Below are 19,277 nucleotides of genomic sequence, written 5' to 3'. Positions count from 1 at the left end.
TTCTTGGTCTGGAAATGGCGTGGTTTTTTTTTTTTTTTGTCCTTTTCAAGGTGTGGGGGGGGGGGGAATCCAGCGCACTTGAAGGAAAAGACTTTTTTTCCAGGTGGAAGGAGAGGAGAATACATGAATTAGTTGTTTGTCAAGTGACATTTGGTTGGTTGGTTTGGGTTTTCTCTTTTGATTGCGGTTTTTCCTCTTTGGCAAAAAAAAAAAAAAAGGCGTGGGGGTGGGCTGTTAACTCTAAGGAGATGGCCTTTCCCCCATTTTTCTTAAAGGTGCTGATTTGGAAAAATAAATAAAAGAAGCATAAAAGAAATTGTTGAAATGACCAGAAGAATTACACAAGCATTAATTAGTATGGAAGTTTTCCATTTCCTTAGTAATTTGGCTATCTGAGTGAATTTGCTAGGTTAAGACCTAGTTCAGGGTCACATATCAACAAAACAGCTTGATTATAAAGAATAAAATGTAAAGGGCTGTTTTTCCGTTGTGGTGGTGTCTCCTTTGCTTTTGGGGGACGGGTCATGTCTTTGTTCTCCTGGGTCCAGATTTATGTAAAGCAGAAAATTAAGTGAAAATAAGTCGCTTTGGTGTTTATGCATTTGCAATTACAGTAATTAAATGGTACATATGTTGAGCTGTTGTCAAAAACTTCTAAAAGTGGAATTATGGTGTGTGAATATTAATTGCGTATAATTTGATTTCAAAGTATAAGCCTAGAAAAGTCTAGAATCTTCCCCAGGAACACTCTTGCTATCTGAATAATTTAAAACAAGTGTGATGCGAATGGTACCTTAAATTTCTGACACCTTTGCACAGTGGTCATAGTCTCCCTTTAATTTGAGACTGATGACTCTGAATGCACCTGGCATCACTCAGCTAACCTGCCCCAGGTGTCCTAGTCCTATTATCATAGAAAGCCTCTGGCGTGGGGCTCTGCAGCCCGGGTCAGTGCCATGCGTTTTACGTCTTTAAATGGTGATTCTCACTGAGTGATGCCCCTTACCCAAAAAAAGAGGAAACATGATGATGTCCTTTTTCATAAAAGAGGATCATCTTTTTTAATTTAATGGAATAAAATTTGAATTACAGAGCCACAAAAGATCTTGCAGTAGTTTTTCAGTTTCTCTGATTTCCTAAATGTGGAAACTGAGGCACGGACCTCTGTGTGCATGTAAAAGAGAGGTGCTACGAATTTTAACACAAAAGAAGAATATTGGAGATTCTGATTAATATTATGTACCATTAATATTTTAATTTGTGAGAGTTAGGCTCATTAAGATAGAATGTTTGCTTTGAAATCAATGTTTCTGTGGAAACTAATTTTAACTTTTTACAGATATTGATTACAGCCTTGTGAAAAGGCAAGAGAAGGAGGAATGCTTGGCTCTCTGGGCAGTAAAACAAAACAATAAAAAGTGAAGAGGGGCTAAAAAACCAAATAGGTTTGTGTGGGAGGGGGACAAAAATTGTCCACTCAGGATTATCTGTTGGAGAGAGGATCCATTTACAGAGGCCGAGAAACTAGCAATCCTCCTCCTAGCTTGGTGGAACTATGTTTTTTCCATAAAACATGTTTTTACAAATTTAAGGTGATTTCAAATGGGGCATACGCCCTTTTTCTAGCTCTGTTAGTCGTGAAGGGCTTGGAATCATAGAAAATTCAGTCGTTTTCAGGAATATTTTCCCTTATGATTCAAGTCTTGTCCTTTTTAACATGTTATTAATAGGGTTGTCCTCAAGCACTGTATTTAAATATTTTTCAAGAAGACAGCAAATCGATGGTCTTTCATCTCTCCCCCCCCCACCCCCAAATGGTTGTTATATCCAGAGAGAGTTTACCTTAGAAAAATAAAGTTTGCAGTAAAAGGGGGGAGGGGTGTGGAGAAGTGGATCAAACGGCATATTGTGGGGCTAAGGGGGTGATTTTTAAGTAGCCCAGGGGACAAGAACCCTGCAGACAAAACAGCTACTTTAAGAAAATGTTGGAGAGCTGCTGCGTCAGTTTAGATCTGGGGGCACCACAGGGGTCTGGGCATTGTCTGTGAACCCTGGGGTATTTTAACCACGAAACAGCTGACAAACAATGAATTAATGTGCCCATATACATTAAGGTGTACGTTTTTACCAGTGAATGCTCGTAGTTCAAAGATCCAGTTTCATAGTTATAACTAATTTTCCTACCTCTCCCCACCATGACAAAATTGCATCATTCTCTCTGTGCCCACCCCACAAATTTTAAAACAACTAAAGAAAACACCTAAACAAACCAAAACCTTTAATTCTTGTTTGTTGTTCTGATGGTGAAATACTGCAGGTACACACAAAGTTGGATGTTTATTTCATTTTTTCTGCGTCGAAATGTCGAGGAAATTTGCACGTCTCGTATTTTGCTTGTGTTTTGCGTGTTGCTTCTATGGAGAAAACAGCAGTAGTGTCTTTCTCTCTCTCTCTCTCTCCCCCCCCACCTCTCTCTCCTCCTTGCCCAAAGTGTGTAAAATGTCTCTTTCTTAACCTGAGACTTACTTTCATTTTCTAGGTGCTGGAGAATCTGGTAAAAGCACCATTGTGAAGCAAATGAGGATCCTGCATGTTAATGGGTTTAATGGAGAGTAAGTGTCAAATCTGTACCAAGGGCACGGTCAGAGTACCACATTTTATACTAACCTTTAGGAAGTTTAGGTAGCTTTTAGGGGCTGGGCAGCCAATGTCCACTTAATGTTTTCAGCCTACATATCAGGAAAGAGCTCTTTAGGGGCTGTTTTCCTCCTTTTTTACTCTTTGGTGCAGCAACAAACAGTAATAGTTATAAAGCCCCTGCATTGGCCCCGTGACAGGTCTGCGGTAGGTTTTGGTGCAGTGGGTCTCCAACGTGGCTAACACCGGCCCTGGCCATCCCTTTGCCTAGCCACGCTGACCACTGCAGAGCTGGTCCCCACCCCCAGCACATTTCAGCGCAATGCACCAGTGCAGGATGTTTTAAACTATTAGGGAAACATTGTTTCAATAATATTCTCACATAAAACAAAGTGGAAAGAGTCAGCCCTTGTTAGTAATTCATCATCCCCCCCCCCCCTTGGAATTATCATGGGCAAATCATCATTTCCCTTTTTAAAAATCGATGATCTTGCCTAAAGAAAAGATAAAGATATTTAAATGATGGAAAGGCTGGGAGTTAGGTACTTCTGGCCAGACCTAGGGGCACTTTTGCCTTTGAAAAGTCCTTCAAGGCATCTTGCTTTAGGACAATGTGACAATACCGCAGTGAGAATAAAGATGAAAAGAGAGAGTGCGTATATGAAGATGTAAGCTATAGGAGAAGAATGCAAATAAGGGGCATAGGTCTCCCCAGACCCACTTCTACTTTCACGAGGGTGGGAGGGCTGGTAAGGGTAGTTAACCTTACAGACACTTGCAGGCACTAGTTTGTAGTTAACTAGTTGGTTAACAGTCCTATTTTTCTTAAATCTGGGTTCAATTTAAAATTGCATTCCCCTTTAGTTTCCAAAGGGGAGGCTGAGTCAGAGGGGCATAGTTTTAATTCAGTTATGCACCAACTGCTCCCTCCAGTGAACTAATAAAGACCAGTTACTGTCTCCTCCTATGCACTACACAAGGGGAAACAGATGAATTTTATCACCTGTTAGAAGTAAAAACTGCAGGAGGCAGCTCTTTATGGAAAATTCCAGAATTTCTTAGATCAAATAATCATGGAGGGGGAAGGTAGAGAAAAGGATGACATCATCCATACAAATGGACATTTAGTTTAGGATGCTTTTTAAGTTTAAAATTCAGAGGGATGAGCTCTTTTACCAGTTTTATGAATGGCTCTCCCGATGAGTTAACGGTATGCAACTAACTACATGTTGATTAAGTCACGTTAACATGTCACAAACAAATTCTGAAATTCTTAATTTGACACACCTTTCAGTAAAGCCCTGCCACCAGAGACTGTTATCTTTCAATTAAAACAAAAAGCCTGAAATAGGCTTTTTGCTGTGATTTTGTAATTTAAAGAAAAACCTTGCATAATTTTCCCCCCAGCAACTTTCCGGGGAGCGCTGCTTCAGGAGGCTTGTTAAGCAAAAATAATTTGACCATGTACCCTCTAGATAAATATTTTGATTAAAACTGGATGTGGCCTGCATTTTTAAAAGGATGCAGCAGCCACTGTTTACCTTAGCTCAGGTCCAATAGAAGATAGGACATCCTTGAAATAATTCACTTAAAGTTTTATTACTCTGTGGATTGCCGTAAATTTTTTTAATTTTTAGAGAAAAGTTTCTCCCCCCTAAGTGAGCCTGTCTGTAATGCAGACGAGGCATTTAAACCAGCACTTCTCTTTTCTGGGTTTTTTTTTTTTTTTGTCCTCCCCGCCCCCCTCCCCTCCCAAAAGAGGAAGAGACATTCCCAGTTTGCCTGTTTGCAGAGGAAACCATAGGTAATCTCTGAGGATGTTAAATTTAGCCTGTGAAAGTGACATACAGGGGAATTCTTTATGTGAGCCTAGAAACCTTATTTTTATCTCATACAAATGAGCCTCCTTTTTTCTTTTTCCTCGCTGCGGTATTGCAACAAAGGCGGTTTCCTTCTCCACTAGGAATTCCCTGCCAAGTGAGGACATCCGTCCACCCAAGGGGATTCTGTGTGGTGGCTCAGGGTCTCTGCCTCCTTGCTCCGTAAACGTGCGCTTTGTCAGGACTGGGCTGAGCTATTACATTTGCCTTAACTGTCCGCAGACTGCTGTGCCGAGTACCTCTGCAGAGTAACCATGGCATATTAATCTGACCTTCACAAACACAGAGGTCAAATGCGGATTTTCCTAACTCAATGCTAGCTAACTCTGTTACATTTGGGGGTGGGGGGAGTGCCATTAACACTGGATGAGCTAATAAGCTAATCAATTACAAAACCTGGTAGACAGCTTAAGCCATCCTGTCCCTCCCACCTTTAAGGAGGAGTTCCTGCCAATCACGAAGATTGGGTTTGGGGAGGGAGGGGCTTGGTGGTAGTGGGTTTTATTCTTTTAATCTTTTTTTTTTTTTTTTTGCTGTGTGCCTCATAGTCCAGGCACACTTTTAATTGATGACAGTTTGTGGGGAACAATTACATAGAAATAAAAACATAGGTAGCTGCCCAAGTCCAAGAAGGGAGGAAATTAATAACGCACCAGAAAATCACGGGCCAAAAATCATGGACCTTTTGTGTGTTCAGTACAACACGGCGACTGAGGTCTGGAGCCATCAGGGGCCTTACGCGCTGCTATATTCTCCAAAGAACTGTGAGATAAATCACTGTGTTAGCTCCCTGATGCATGTACATTTAGTGAAAGCACAAGAAAATAATTATCCGTCCCTCCTGTACCTGACGAAGTCTCCAGAGGGTTCTGCTAATGCTGCAGTGAAGGTGTGGAATTCTTCCCTCCATGGCCTGCAGTCTCAGTAGAGGTGCCAATTTAGCCAGGAAGGCGACCTAAGAATTAATGGGAGGATGGCGGCCGTTTGTGTAGGAATGTAGGGAGGCTGTGTGGGGTTTTTGTGAAATTGCGGTGCCTTGCAGATTAGGTGAGCTTTCAATCTCTCTTTAAAAGGGGCGGCGAAGAGGACCCGCAGGCTGCAAGGAGCAACAGCGATGGGTAGGAACATTCAAAAACAGAAAAACTTTTTTTTAACACACACACCTGACACACACAAAGCTCATACTGGGAAACAGGACACAGAGACCCGGGAAGAAAACCAAAATCATTTAAGGGCCATCAGCCATCTTGGTATATACATCTGCAAACAACACAATTTCTTGTCATTTCAGAGCAAGTGAAGTGCAAAACAGGGTGGTTTTTGTTTTTTTTTTTTTTTGCCATCCTTAAAGTATAATTAGATCCAGCTGGGGGAAAGCTATAGATTTCAGCATTAAGACGGTCAGTTTAGGATTTCAAAAATTGATGGTTTCTATCCCCCACCCCCAGCTCTCCATTTGAATTGGCTACTTGTTTTAAAAACTGTCTACTTGTTTTTAAACCTGCTAAATTCTGTCTACCCTGTGGCTGGTCTGATGTTAAAATTTCAGACCTCTTTGGGGGGAAAAAAATCTTTTTTACCTCTATTAAAATACGTGGTGCCGCACCGTCCTTAATTGGGCGGGGGGAGATAAATACTTGGCACCTTGAGGAGGAGGGAGGTCATTGTTGAGAATGATCTGGAAAAGTCTCTGGTCTTTTTAAAACTGTCATTTTATCCAGTGGATAGGAAATTAGTGATGGCCTCCATCTTTTTCCACTCATTATCAAATTATTTTTTTCTGCACTTCCTGCATCCGCACTGCCCATCACACTCATGCACACATACATACACGCATGCCAGGTAACCCTCTCCAAACACTGCTCTTCGTATTCAGCATGCAGTGAGGGAGCAGCTCTTTGTCCTGAGAACATGAAGAGCCAACTGACCTAGCCTAGGGCACCTCAAAAATAGCTTCTGTGGCTCGGGAGGGGAGGGGCAAAGGAGACTGGGGGGTCGGGACCAAGTAACTGACACATGTTTGTTCATTTGTTTTTTTTAGACTATATAACCCCTAGATGATGGCTTCAATTTCTCATCTTCCCGGCTATGTCCTATCACACTTTGCATGCTGGAATTGCCCGTCTTAGGAACTTCTAATAAGAATACTATTCTGTTGTGGGGGGGTGGGGGGATGGGGCCCCAACACCTAACCTCTAAAGATAACTGAAAAAAAAAAAAAAATTTAAAAAACAAACAAAAAGCAACAAAAAAAGTAACCCCTAATTGACAAATATGTAGTGTATCAACCACCCAAAGCATCTACATAAACAGTGATTGACAGCTTACTGTACCAAAAGTTGGCATTTGAGAGCTATGACCCTTCTCTATTGAACCCACTTCCCTATTGAACCACCTCCTGTATACTTCCTAGATGCTATGCTACATCCCTGACTGAATCCTACTAATACCTACTAACGGCCTGCTCTTCTATCTGTGACTCTGTTCTACAAGTAAAACTTAAGTATTAGGCCTGCTCTTCTATCTGTGACTCTGTTCTACAAGTAAAACTTAAGTATTAGGCCTGCTCTTCTATCTGTGACTCTGTTCTACAAGTAAAACTTAAGTATTAGGCCTGCTCTTCTATCTGTGACTCTGTTCTACAAGTAAAACTTAAGTATTAACAAATGTGATAAATAAAAATTCTCTGCATGTCTCAGCAATCCCTGTATCTTGCGTCTGTCTTCTGTCTTTCTTCTTTCGTCTGTCTGCCCACCAAAAAAAAAAAAGCATAAAGATAAAAGATATAGAAGTCAGTATACAACATAGCCTTCCCCTAACACACGGGGGAGGGGGTGACCATCTCTTAAAATTTGAACCCAGCATATAAAGCAGCCCTGATCTCAGGCTTTATACATGTTGGAGGGGAGGGGCAGTTACAAAATCCAAACGGTTCTTCCAGCCCCCACTTTTCATCCATCAGAATTCTGTATGTAGTTGATATACATTTTGGCTTTCATTACGTCAAAGACATACGAAGAACTTTATCAGAGAATGTCACAATCAATGTTAAATTCATTAAGCGATAGTAAAAATTACAGTAAACCTGCCAACCCCCAGTATAATATCTCCATCTACATAGTAATTGCTTCAATGGAGGAATTTTTGTTTTAGTATTACACACCCGAATTAGATTTCAGATTTCTATTTTAGCTGTTTTATACTTGATATACTCCCACACCTATTCACATACGTAGATGAATACTGAGCACATTCTCAGAATATCCGTATTTAAGACTGGAAGTTTTCCAATTACCATACTACTACTTAGACCAAAATATCAAACTGAATGAAAGAACCAGGTTCCTGGAAATAACTTTTCTCTTGTTTTGGGCTCATTTGGGCATTAATACCCAGACATAAATAATTTTAACTATTGTGGGACCTTAAAACCAAAGCTCCAAGGCTCTCATTACCATGGAAATGGAGCTTCTTTCTAATGAATGGGAATGGGACTGTCCTGTGGGGTTTTAACTTTGAATTTCTGTGTGCAACTTGGGAACAAACACAAGTCCGTTTAAAACTCCAACATCTAAATACCTGATTTAGGCCGTAGCGCCAAGTCGGGACACGATTAGGAATTTCAGAAACTCACCAAACTCTCAGAGGGGTTCAAGATGAGATCCCTTTATATTGATGCTGGTTGCATTAAGAGTCGGGTTTGGGGCACAAATCTTCCACTCCTGGTTGGCGGCACAGCTCTCCTGGAGTTCTCCCGCCTTGCAGCACTTTTATTAAAGAGCCATGAGGGGGTTGGTTCCTGGTACCATCTGTAGACTTGCACCCGCAAAACATACACCTCTTCAGCCCCTGATGAGGGCAGTACCTCTAAACTAGCTCCCCCCATTCAGATACGAGACGGGCAGGGTCTCGGAGGCCAGTTGCACCCTGGGGAAGGGATGAAATGAGATCATTTGGAAAACGAGGGCCCACCGCTCAAACGAATATGCAAAAGGATTATTTTGAAAGGGTGAAAGGCCAAGTTCTCCAGGGGGTGGGGCTTTGCAGGTGATCACATGGCCACACACCCCACCCCACCCCACCCCCGGCCCAGGAGCCGCCTCCCCCTCCCCACGTCACACTGACCTCCCGGGCTAAGCTGCTCTTGTTAACATCCCCTCCCCGCGTGTCCTCTACGCTAACGTCTTGTCGTGTCCTGCCCCTGAGGGGCTACGTGTTTAATTACCTCCATCCCAGTACTCTAGGTGAATTAACCCCGTGAATACATCAACAACTGGATTCCAGAGGTTTCTTTAAAAAACCCCCAGCAAGAAAAATATAAGCCCTGTCCCCCTCCTGCCTCTGTCACCGGGACCCTCCGTCCCCTCCCCTGAGGACAGCACCTTCCATCTTTGTGACACCACTGTCACCCCCTAGGACCTGATACTCAGTATGTGTGTCGTGGGTGTGGTCCAATCCCCTAGCCCACAGGTGACCCACTCTGGGCAATACTGTGGCAAGAACACAGCCCCAAAGAACCTTCCCTGGCTGTGTTTGATGATGGACAGTGTCTGAAGACACACGGGGATAAGCACAATGACAGGGTTCCCCAGAGTCAAAGGGCCTTTACCTGTGTCCCCAGGGACGCTGAAAGTGGCTGGTTCCACACAGACCATACCTGCCCTCCCAGGTGTGCAAGTTAAAATCAATTAAAAACTGATGAAGGCACTAACATCTACCTAACTGTGGGGCATAGGCCACACCGCCTCCCTCCCCTTCCCCCCATAAGTCCCAGATCTTAAAGACTTCCAGGGAGGGGTGGCAGAATTCCATTTTACTCTGTTCACATTGAGGGATCAATGTATATTAACATCAACTAGAAATATTGTCCACTGCTGCTGGCCGCATCGAGGGACAGTGACTATTCCAATAAATAAAAACGGGGCCCTTAAGTCTGTAATTAACACTACCACCTGCCTTTCATTCACTGCTGGTCCCTATGCTAATCCAGTGACTGAAGAAGCCGCAAGGCACACCATGACCTTTCCCCACCTCCTTAACCCTGCAATAACACTTCCCTGCCCTCACCAAAAGCTTCGGGACAGGGATGCCTGGCGTGCTGCAGTCCATGGGGTCGCAAAGAGTCAGACACAACTGAGCAACTGACCCTCCAATAGGGATGCTAATAAAGGCCAATAGGAACTTTTAGGAAGTGCTGGTATGCAGTGGGGGCCACAAGAGGGTGGAAGCCCCTCTGAATAGTAAATAACCAGTCCACACTTCTGGTACAGTAGCCACAATCCTTATCTAGATGCTTGGGGTTCTGCCCCACTTGGGCGTGTCCTCAGGACACAATGGGTGGTTATCATTTGAAACCACCATTATTCGGGAACCTCCAACCTCAGCCCAGATCTGAACCCACCACTCCTTCAAGAACAGAATACTATTTTAGTTGGAAAGTCGTGGTTGAGACGACACTGTGAGTCAACGTGATGCAATATGATTTTTTTTTTTCTTTTCAATCCCACTGTAGTGAGAAGGCCACCAAAGTGCAGGACATCAAAAACAACCTGAAAGAGGCCATTGAAGTACGTGCCTGGTCCTTTTCTGTCCTTTCTTTTAGCCTCCCTTTCAGACAGCGCTCTCCCCCTGACCTTTGCTCCATCATTTTCAGACCATCGTGGCCGCCATGAGCAACCTGGTGCCCCCTGTGGAGCTGGCCAACCCAGAGAACCAGTTCAGAGTGGATTACATTCTGAGCGTGATGAACGTGCCGGACTTTGATTTCCCTCCCGTAAGCCAAGCCTGCACCCCCTCCCCACACCACCAGGGACCCCCCTCCGCTACTCTGCCACAAAACTCAGTTTGCACACTGCCAGCAAAACCTAGTTCTTTGACACTGTTAGGAAACAGTTAACCCATTAAGAATCCTTATTCTTAAAATGACAGCAACAGCTAGCAGTAAGCATTAGGGCTTTAGTCAAGATGGAGGAGCAGAGTCCTGTCACCCCGTGTGTAAGTCTTGACTCACTCCTCTCCACAAGTAAACATCCCAGTTCAATACCGCCATTCCCACTGCACTGGACTGTAAATTTTCACAGAAGAAAAAGTCATGACTTGTGGCAGCCTTAATTACTCCCGTATACACATCTTGTCACAAAGTACTGTATGTTGAGTATGGCACAGAAATGCTAATCGTCTAGCTGATTGAAACTATTCTGAGATACCAAGGAATGAGAGATGAAGTGCCAGCTCTGAGATTTATAAATGGGAGATATTCTCATTTTAAACAATTTGCCATTTAACTTTTATTAATTTTTTCTAAAATCAGTCCTTGCCTTGGGCTAAATGAAGTCTTTTCTCATTAATTAAAAAAAAAATTACAAAAGGCCCTCACCTAAATGTCATAACACAGGGATTGTCTTCTGTGTTCCCTGGCTGACGTGCAGGACACTTTTTGCACAGATTTGTCGGCTCCGTAAAGAACTATTTTTAGGGAACAGAGAACTGCCCATGCCCTAAGCATATATGTTTTGACCCTTAGTGAGGGAAGAATAGTTTATAAGAGGGGAACAGGAAACAAAATGGAAAGATGGGCAAGTTTATAAGGTCCAGAAGGAAAAGACTCGTCTGCAGCAAAAACAATGACTTATTGTCGCCTTTTGTCAGGATTTCGTGGGAATTTGTGTTTGTATATTTTAAATGGGTTTGGCTGCAAACTTCTCCTATCCAGGAAGCAGTATTAATAAGTATGGCTAGGTAAATTCTCTTAAATAGGAAAAAATAAAAGAAGAGTCGAGCAGTAAACACAGCATACATAATGCCCAACACAGGCTTTTCTGTGGTTCTGTAGCTCTAACAGAAAAAACGAAGCCCATTAAAAATGCACTACGATGGTGACTCTTAAGGGTCCTCCCATTTAGCTTTTGACCCTTTTCTTGCTGCATTCACATTGCAGAAAAACCTTTTCTTCCCTTGTAAGGGGAGATTGCCCCCATATAATTAAAAATGTTTTTACTCAAATGACATATGAACTGTGACGTATTGCAGTTTTAAAACCAGGCAGAGGTCATTTGCTCCTTTGATTGATAGGCATTGACTGACAAGGTCAGATTTGCCAACGGCTCCCAATTATAATATTTTTGCTAAAATTCGCATTTTCCTGGAAGGAAAATTGCGGTCTCACCACATCTTCATAAATGAGACGTCTTATCTCCATGACATCAAATCATTTATTGGCAAAGTTTCCTAATTAGCTTGTATTCCTCCTAGGTAAGCAATTGGGTGAAGAAAGAAACTTATTCAGTAGTTTAGTTTGGCCCTTCATCCCATTCCCAAAAAGTATAGGATGAAAACTACCCAAGACCAGTAATCCACAATAAGAGATCAGCTGGTCTCAATTTCCAAGTATGTGTAGCACGTTGAAGTTCTTTATGAACACTCACTCCTTAGTTTGCCTCGAAACAGGGAATAATTGCACCCAGGGTTGGTGGCAGGGTGAACTCTGGTCTCACTGGGAGCAGCCCCCGTGTCTAAACATTCCCTCTCTTGTTCACTTCCAGGAATTCTACGAGCATGCCAAGGCTCTCTGGGAGGATGAAGGGGTGCGTGCCTGCTATGAGCGCTCCAACGAGTACCAGCTGATTGACTGCGCCCAGTAGTAAGTACACGGTCTCCACAGCAGCGTGCGCGCATGGGCGCGCACACACACACAAAAACGCATAGAGAACATCCTAAAAACCACAACTCACACTGTTCAAGTTACTTCTTTTCAGAGAAGCCAGCCAGTTATTCCCACCTGCAGTTTGAAAGTTCTAGTCTGATTCACTGGTTTTATAAAGCCCTTAATTGCACTTTTTAGTGCAGTGACATTATTTTTATACAAACAGGTAATGCCTGGTAGAGCAAATGATAATTACCTGCAGTAAAGTGATGTTCATAATTAATTACCTTGAAGTAATTAATTGAATTGACCTCCAAGCATGTGGGGAGATAGGACAGCTTTCACACTTTGGATAAGGTAGAAGTATTATATTTTATTGCTGTAATTTAAAACATGACAAAGAGGAACAGTGTGGCAAAAATATGCCTCCCCCTTCCTTCATGGCCAGTCCGTTGCTTTGCTGTTTCCTCTATCAGGGACGTGACTGTAGTAGCTGCCAGAGTCCAGTATGTCTAGTTCATCTAGAGTTGGGTATTGTGTTGAATTCCATTTCCTATCCTTATTGATTCATTCACACTGGGCTTAATTTGAGGATGCTCCCCCCATGGGGTCCTTGCTGTGTCCCTTCATGGGCTCCTTCCAGTGGATGTGATAAACACAGCTGGAAAGTTGCCTTTTAAATAGTTTACGACCTTCTTTATCCTGTACATAATATAGCAAATATGTGATGTTCAGAGCCATAAAAGATATTTTAAAGGTATCGTTTGTTTGCTGATGTTGCACAAATGTACTCAGCGGTCTCAGTTATCATATATTCTCAAGTTGGATTGTCTTTTATGACTGGGGGAAGGGCAAGAGATATTTGTGATGTTTCAGCCTCTCTTATGTAAGTAACTGAAACACACAATTTTGCTATTGAAAATATTAAGTAACCAGGAACATGGTACCCGGCTGGCTCACAAAAAGCTAAAATTGCATTACTTAGGAGCCCCACGCCTGAGGAACTTATGAAAACCACTTGAATAAACAGGAGGGAGGAAGAGGTGACAGCACTCCAACTGCAAACACAAAGCAAGGGCCCCAGATTCTTGTATCTACACATCACAAGAGCTTATGTTAGGGGCTGTGAAGCCTATTAATTTCTCTCTCCCTGACCCTGCTTTCCCATTGGAAGTGCATGTGATTATTTTCAATTGTCACACATATAGCTGTTTTGTGATTTCATATACAAGCAAATCTGTATATTTTTTCAACAAGTAAGAAAAAAAAAGTCCATCTTGGCCAGTCTCTGTGACCGCCCCCCCCAACCCCCACCCCCCTCTTCAACAAAGTCTCTGATTTTCTCAAAAGTTTGTGCTTAAAGCTGGAAGTGCTAATTATAGTAAGGCAAAACAAATGGAAATCCTGGAATTGTTTGCCTTTTGTAGTTTGGATCCAAGTCAGAAGTACAGGTACAAGATTAGAAGGATTTAACCACCCCAGTTTGGAGTGCTCTGGGAGGGGGGAGGGTGTAACAACTTCATTAATTAACAGTTTAGCCAGCTTTTTTTTTTTTTTAATCTCACACCATTTAAAAGTTTTTTTTTGTTGTTATTGTTTTTTAAAGCAACACTCAATTACTCCTGCAACTTTATCTGAAAAAGGCAACATTTGCAGTTTATGGAAAGTTTTAAGGCAACTCTAAGAAAAAGAGAACACAGCTCAACTTTTATAAAATGTCTTCCCCAGCCCGATGCTTGGAAAGCAGCTCTGCCCTGCAGTGACCAGTGTGTGTCTGGTTTCACTGCCTTTATGTTAAAAAGTTGATCTACTGCTATCTTGCCCATTTCTTAAGGTGCCTGTTTTTATTTGTTGAGCCCGGGTTTGGCTGGCCCCACTCCAGATGTCTCTCTCACAAGATTTGGTGCTGATGATCTATTTTTAGAACTGTGGTTCTGTTGCCATGGCAACATGCTGGAGGCCAGGGCGGCTGGGGAGCTATTTCTGGACTGGTACTGTAATGTAAGACTGATTGGGCAAGTTAGTATATCCTCTAAGCCAGACTAACTTTAAACTGGTAAAAAGGAAGGAGGAAAGAAGAAAAAAAAAAGGTACAGAATTTCTTTAAATAGACTTTTCTTTGTGATTTTTCTTCTCTGATTAGCCCACTTTAAAATAATTCCAGACCCCTCCCCCCAAGGAGGAAAAAGAAAAAAGCTGGTTTTAACATTAACACAGTAATTAGTGTTTTAAAAGTTATTTTCCTAACAGTGTTATCTAGTCTGGCAACACAAGCAAGGTACTTTTTGCTTTGGGGACAGTGTATAGCTGTGGAAAGGGAGGTAGAAAACACTGCTTTTCCCCTATAAAGCTTTCTCATCGTTAAGGATGGCCCCTAAGATCTCCACCCCTCTACTGTGCAGGCTCCCAGCCTGAATAAGGGCCCCTAACCTGGGTGGCTCTGAGGGTTTTTGAAAACGCTAAAGTTTAATATCTGGACTGTGCTATTTCATAGACGAAGTAGAACGGAAGGGAACGTTGTGTCTGTTTCCTGTTCAGTGTGGTAAGGGCCCGGCCCCTTCTTACAAGTAGAAGGAAGGGATACCCTTTCTGAGTAACTCAGACAATCTCATTTTCATTAGTCTCTTGGGAGGGAAAAAAATCCTTGCTGCTCTTAAATGTGCCATTTTTTTTTTCCATTTTTTAAAACTCTGCATGACAGGAAGGGTACAATTTTCATCCTACTTGCCATTTTAATCAAAGCCAAACAATTTGAATTTAACTCAGTCATTATCAAATGGCACAAAATCAATCAGCTGATTGATCTGCACAGAACCAGCCTTTTAAAATTAAAACAAGGCCAGGAGAGCCCACTCCTAGTTCTGGATTCCTAGACCTACTACTGCTCAGCCAAGTACATTTATCTTGTATTCTCTTTGCTTTAACCTCTCTAAAGCATAAGCTTGGAATCATAAGCTTAATGAACACAGAAAATTCCCACCGACTTAATGCCATGTAACTGTGGGGTGGTCATTTCCATCAGCTGGTCTTTGCAGAGAGGCAGGGATAGTGGGTGGGCAGAGTGGCATGAGCACGTGGTCACCCTGGTGCATCTTTTCCTCCCAGCTTCCTGGACAAGATTGATGTCATCAAGCAGGATGACTACGTGCCCAGCGACCAGGTATGCACACGTTCTCACAAGCAGAGGACTCGGAGCCCTCTGTCCCAACTAATTGGCAACTCCAGATTGGCAATTATAAATGAGTTTTAGTTGGTTTCGGTGAGATCCCTTGACCCAAGATTCTGTTTTAGGATCTGCTCCGCTGCCGTGTCCTGACTTCTGGAATCTTTGAGACCAAGTTCCAGGTGGACAAAGTCAACTTCCAGTAAGTAAACGGTTCCCTTTAAAAAAAAAAAAAAAAAGATATCTTGACTTTCCCTCTGGTAGGGAGAGCGGTGGACCAGCGTTGGCCCTTGGAGTGACCAGGTATCATTTCTCTCCTGCAGCATGTTTGACGTGGGCGGCCAGCGCGATGAACGCCGCAAATGGATCCAATGCTTCAATGGTACGGAAGCCATGGGCTTCTCTGCTCTCTAAGGACAGTTTGCTTTTCTAATTGTTAAGGATCACTTTCTCTGCTAACATGCGTTATGTTTGCTTTCTTGTGCTGAAGATGTGACTGCCATCATCTTCGTGGTTGCCAGCAGCAGCTACAACATGGTCATTCGGGAGGACAACCAGACCAACCGCCTGCAGGAGGCTCTGAACCTCTTCAAGAGCATCTGGAATAACAGGTTTGTGCAGTGCCCGCCGCCCACCTCCATCTCCTCCCTACTGATGTCAAGGTCAATAGAAAAGAATCTTGTACAAGTTCTTGTACAAGCATCTCAAACTACTTGCAAAAAGAATACTCTCTTCCTGGGCAATAAACCCGCTTCCCTCTTTCTTAGATGGCTGCGCACCATCTCTGTGATTCTGTTCCTCAACAAGCAAGATCTGCTGGCTGAGAAAGTCCTTGCTGGAAAATCGAAGATTGAGGACTACTTTCCAGAATTTGCTCGCTACACTACTCCTGAGGATGGTACGTATGGCCTTCTGCAGTTGATTAGTGCCCATTGGTCCCACAGGGTCTTGCATATGTTAAAGATTTCTGTTCTTGATTTTAAAAATGAATGATCTCTAAGAATGGAACTCTGCTTCCCGAGCCACCACCACCACACTATAAGGGGTCTATAGGGGGAACAAAAGAATCTCATTCTAATTACTTAAGTAACAAAATATTTATATTCTTTACAGCGACTCCCGAGCCCGGAGAGGACCCACGCGTGACCCGGGCCAAGTACTTCATTCGAGATGAATTTCTGGTGAGTAGAGACTGTTGTTTACTTAATTCTAAATCTGAGGATCAAACCATCCAGTTCCTCCATGTTATTTCACCGATAGCCAGCATGACTCTTAGCCTTTGTGCCCTTCAGTTGGGGATTGTTTCAACATGATGTCAATAACTGGTGGGCAGAGCTTGGTAGATGACATCCACTGGTGAGTTACTGGCGAGGGGGCACTGACCACGGTTCCTTTGTCCCCACAGAGAATCAGCACTGCTAGTGGAGACGGGCGCCACTACTGCTACCCTCACTTCACCTGCGCTGTGGACACCGAGAACATCCGCCGTGTGTTCAACGACTGCCGTGACATCATCCAGCGCATGCACCTCCGTCAGTATGAGCTGCTCTAAGAAGGGAACCTCCAGATTTAATTAAGGCCTTAAGCGCAATTAATTAAAAGTAAGATATAATTGTACACGCAGTTGATCACCCACCATAGGGCATGATTAACAAAGCAACCTTTCCTTTCCCTCAAGTGATTTTGCGAAACCCCCTTCACCTTACAGCTTGCTTAAATATTCCAAATTTAGAAAGCTTAAGGCGGCCTATAGATTAAGATTAAGAAAAAAAGGCCACAAATGTTCCCTTCTCTCTTTAAGTAACTACAATAATAGCAGCAAACAGAAATAAATAAATGAAATAAATGAAGCAAATGAAATAAATATCGTGTTGTGCAGCATTAAAAAAATCAAAATAAAAATTAAATGTGAGCAAAGATGTGACTCCTGTGAATTATTTGCGGTTTCAAGCACACACACACACTGTTCAGGGTTTGCTGCTACTGCTAAGTCACTTCAGTCGTGTCCGACTCTGTGCGACCCCATAGACAGCAGCCTACCAGGCTCCCCCGTCCCTGGGATTCTCCAGGCAAGAACACTGGAGTGGGTTGCCATTTCCTTCTCCAATGCATGAAAGGGAAAAGTGAAAGTGAAGTTGCTCAATCACGTCCGACTCTTCGCAACCCCATGTTCAGGGTTTGGACTACATCAAAAGTTAGGAGGCCCCCGTATTTAGGTGACAAGGCCCCAAGGTTATAAGTGGGTGTAAAATCTTGCCATACTTTTTGTTGACCTAATCTTGGGTTTCTGAAAATGGTTTTCAGACAATATCAAATGTTCACCCTGTCCTCCTCCCAAACCCATGCCCTGAAGAAAACCACTAAGGTCCATCAAAAAATTCTATACTTTGATCATTGCTGCCCTATCCAAGTATTCTACCAATTTATACCTTTATATACTATCTCATGGTGTGTCTACGTACCTACTCTCCCCAAAATAGGTGTCTGCTTTTCAGCTCTCTGTCCGTCCAGCATCTCAATTGGGTGGGAGTAATTTAGTAATGCAGGTTCAAATCAAGTGGATTTACTCAAGAAATAGTGTACAATGTATATTAAATCATCACACTGTACACACTATATTAAAATTTGTCAATTATAACTCAGTAAAAATGATGGGAGGGGTGTGGGAGGTAGGGGGTGGGAAGGAATAAACCTGATACAAAGCTATCAAATAGTTAAAAATAAATGGTGTAGTGATTTGGGGGAAAATTAGGCTGGATCCCTATCTCATTCCACATGTAAATGAACTCAGTGTGCAGCAAACATGTATGTTTAAATACATAAAGTTACTTTAAAAATGGCTATCTTTACAATTAAAATCTTGGTTTATAGATGGCCTCTCTAAGTGTGACCTAAGATTTTAAAAATTTAAATGGGGGGAGGACTGTAAAAAAATTAAATATGAGTGGGGGCAGGGGTGGGGACTGGGTAAAAAGTAAGAAAGGATTCATTTCCCTAAGAGGCAAAGAGCTCTTAAGCATTAATAAGCAAGCCCATCACAAAAATGGGCAAGGTACATGAACAAGCAATTTTACTGTTTTAAGGTACAAATAACTAATTACCTCTACACCTCATCTCATACACAGATGAACTCAGTGGGTCAAACACATATGTTTAAATATAAAAATGTACTTTTAAAAAAATGGTGATTTAAAAAATGATGATTTTTACAATTAAAATCTTAGTTTATAGAAGACCTCTCTAAGCGTGACCTAAGTTTACAAAATATAAAGCGGGTGGGGAGATGGGAGAGGACTGTACATAAAATATGGATCAGGGAGGGGGTAGGGGTGGAAATTGGGTAACAATATGTAAGAAAGGATTAATTATCCTAATTAGCAAAGAGCTCTTAAGAATTAATAAGCAAGCCATCATAAAAATGGGCAAGATACATGAACAAGCAATTTTACTTTTAAAAAAGGTACAAATAACTATCTCTACCTCATCCCACACACAAATGAACCCAGTGTTGGTCAAATACATGTTTAAATACAAACGTACTTTTAAAATGGCAATTTTTACAATTAAAATCTTACGGAAGGCCCCTCTAAGCATGACCTCAGATTAAAAAAATATAAAATGGGGGTGGGGAGGTGGGGTGGGAGATGGCTATACAAAACTTAAATAAGAACGGGGTTGGGGTGGAAACGGTAAAAATACGTAAGAAAGGATTAATTTCCCTAATAAGCAAAGAGCTCTTATTTAATAAGCCATCACAAAAATGGGCAAGATACATGAACAAGCAATTTTACTTTTTAAAAAAGTACAAATAACTAATTATCTCTACATCATCCCATACACAAATGAACTCTGTGTTGGTCAAACACATATGTTTAAATACAAACATGTACTTTTAGAATGGTGATTTTTACAACTGAAATCTTATGGCCCATCTAAGCATTACCTAAAATTTAAA

The 19,277-nt window shown here is 42.2% G+C and overlaps 2 protein-coding genes across 17 annotated transcripts in view; both read left to right on the top strand.

Moving 5' to 3' along the window:
- Window positions 1–10,056, top strand: part of LOC109567292 (neuroendocrine secretory protein 55) — a 60,261-nt gene extending 50,205 nt beyond the window's left edge. The window contains exons 2-3 of one of the 3 annotated variants that reach the window (XM_070801392.1): window positions 2,540–2,612; window positions 10,030–10,056. The gene's annotated coding sequence lies outside the window, so the exon portion shown is untranslated. Of the gene's footprint in view, window positions 1–2,539; window positions 2,613–6,558; window positions 7,220–10,026 lie in introns of those variants that run through there. The other 2 variants (XM_070801393.1, XM_070801391.1) reach the window with 2 other exon arrangements.
- Window positions 1–17,239, top strand: part of LOC109567291 (guanine nucleotide-binding protein G(s) subunit alpha isoforms short) — a 66,415-nt gene extending 49,176 nt beyond the window's left edge. For 5 of the 14 annotated variants that reach the window (XM_070801386.1, XM_070801389.1, XM_070801380.1 and 2 more), the window contains 12 exons: window positions 2,540–2,612; window positions 5,591–5,635; window positions 10,030–10,084; window positions 10,171–10,290; window positions 12,059–12,156; window positions 15,265–15,319; window positions 15,451–15,524; window positions 15,646–15,704; window positions 15,813–15,933; window positions 16,090–16,220; window positions 16,436–16,503; window positions 16,728–17,239. In XM_070801386.1, coding sequence (XP_070657487.1) covers window positions 2,540–2,612; window positions 5,591–5,635; window positions 10,030–10,084; window positions 10,171–10,290; window positions 12,059–12,156; window positions 15,265–15,319; window positions 15,451–15,524; window positions 15,646–15,704; window positions 15,813–15,933; window positions 16,090–16,220; window positions 16,436–16,503; window positions 16,728–16,874 — 1,046 coding nt within the window. In that variant the 3' untranslated portion in view covers window positions 16,875–17,239. Of the gene's footprint in view, window positions 1–2,539; window positions 2,613–5,590; window positions 5,636–10,026; window positions 10,085–10,170; window positions 10,291–12,058; window positions 12,157–15,264; window positions 15,320–15,450; window positions 15,525–15,645; window positions 15,705–15,812; window positions 15,934–16,089; window positions 16,221–16,435; window positions 16,504–16,727 lie in introns of all 14 variants that reach the window. The other 9 variants (XM_070801379.1, XM_070801374.1, XM_070801383.1 and 6 more) reach the window with 3 other exon arrangements.
- The last annotated feature ends 2,038 nt before the right edge of the window (window positions 17,240–19,277 follow it).

This window comes from Bos indicus, chromosome 13 (assembly GCF_029378745.1).
Source record: "Bos indicus isolate NIAB-ARS_2022 breed Sahiwal x Tharparkar chromosome 13, NIAB-ARS_B.indTharparkar_mat_pri_1.0, whole genome shotgun sequence".
NCBI lineage: Eukaryota > Metazoa > Chordata > Mammalia > Artiodactyla > Bovidae > Bos > Bos indicus.
This window is presented reverse-complemented; position numbering and strand designations above follow the sequence as displayed.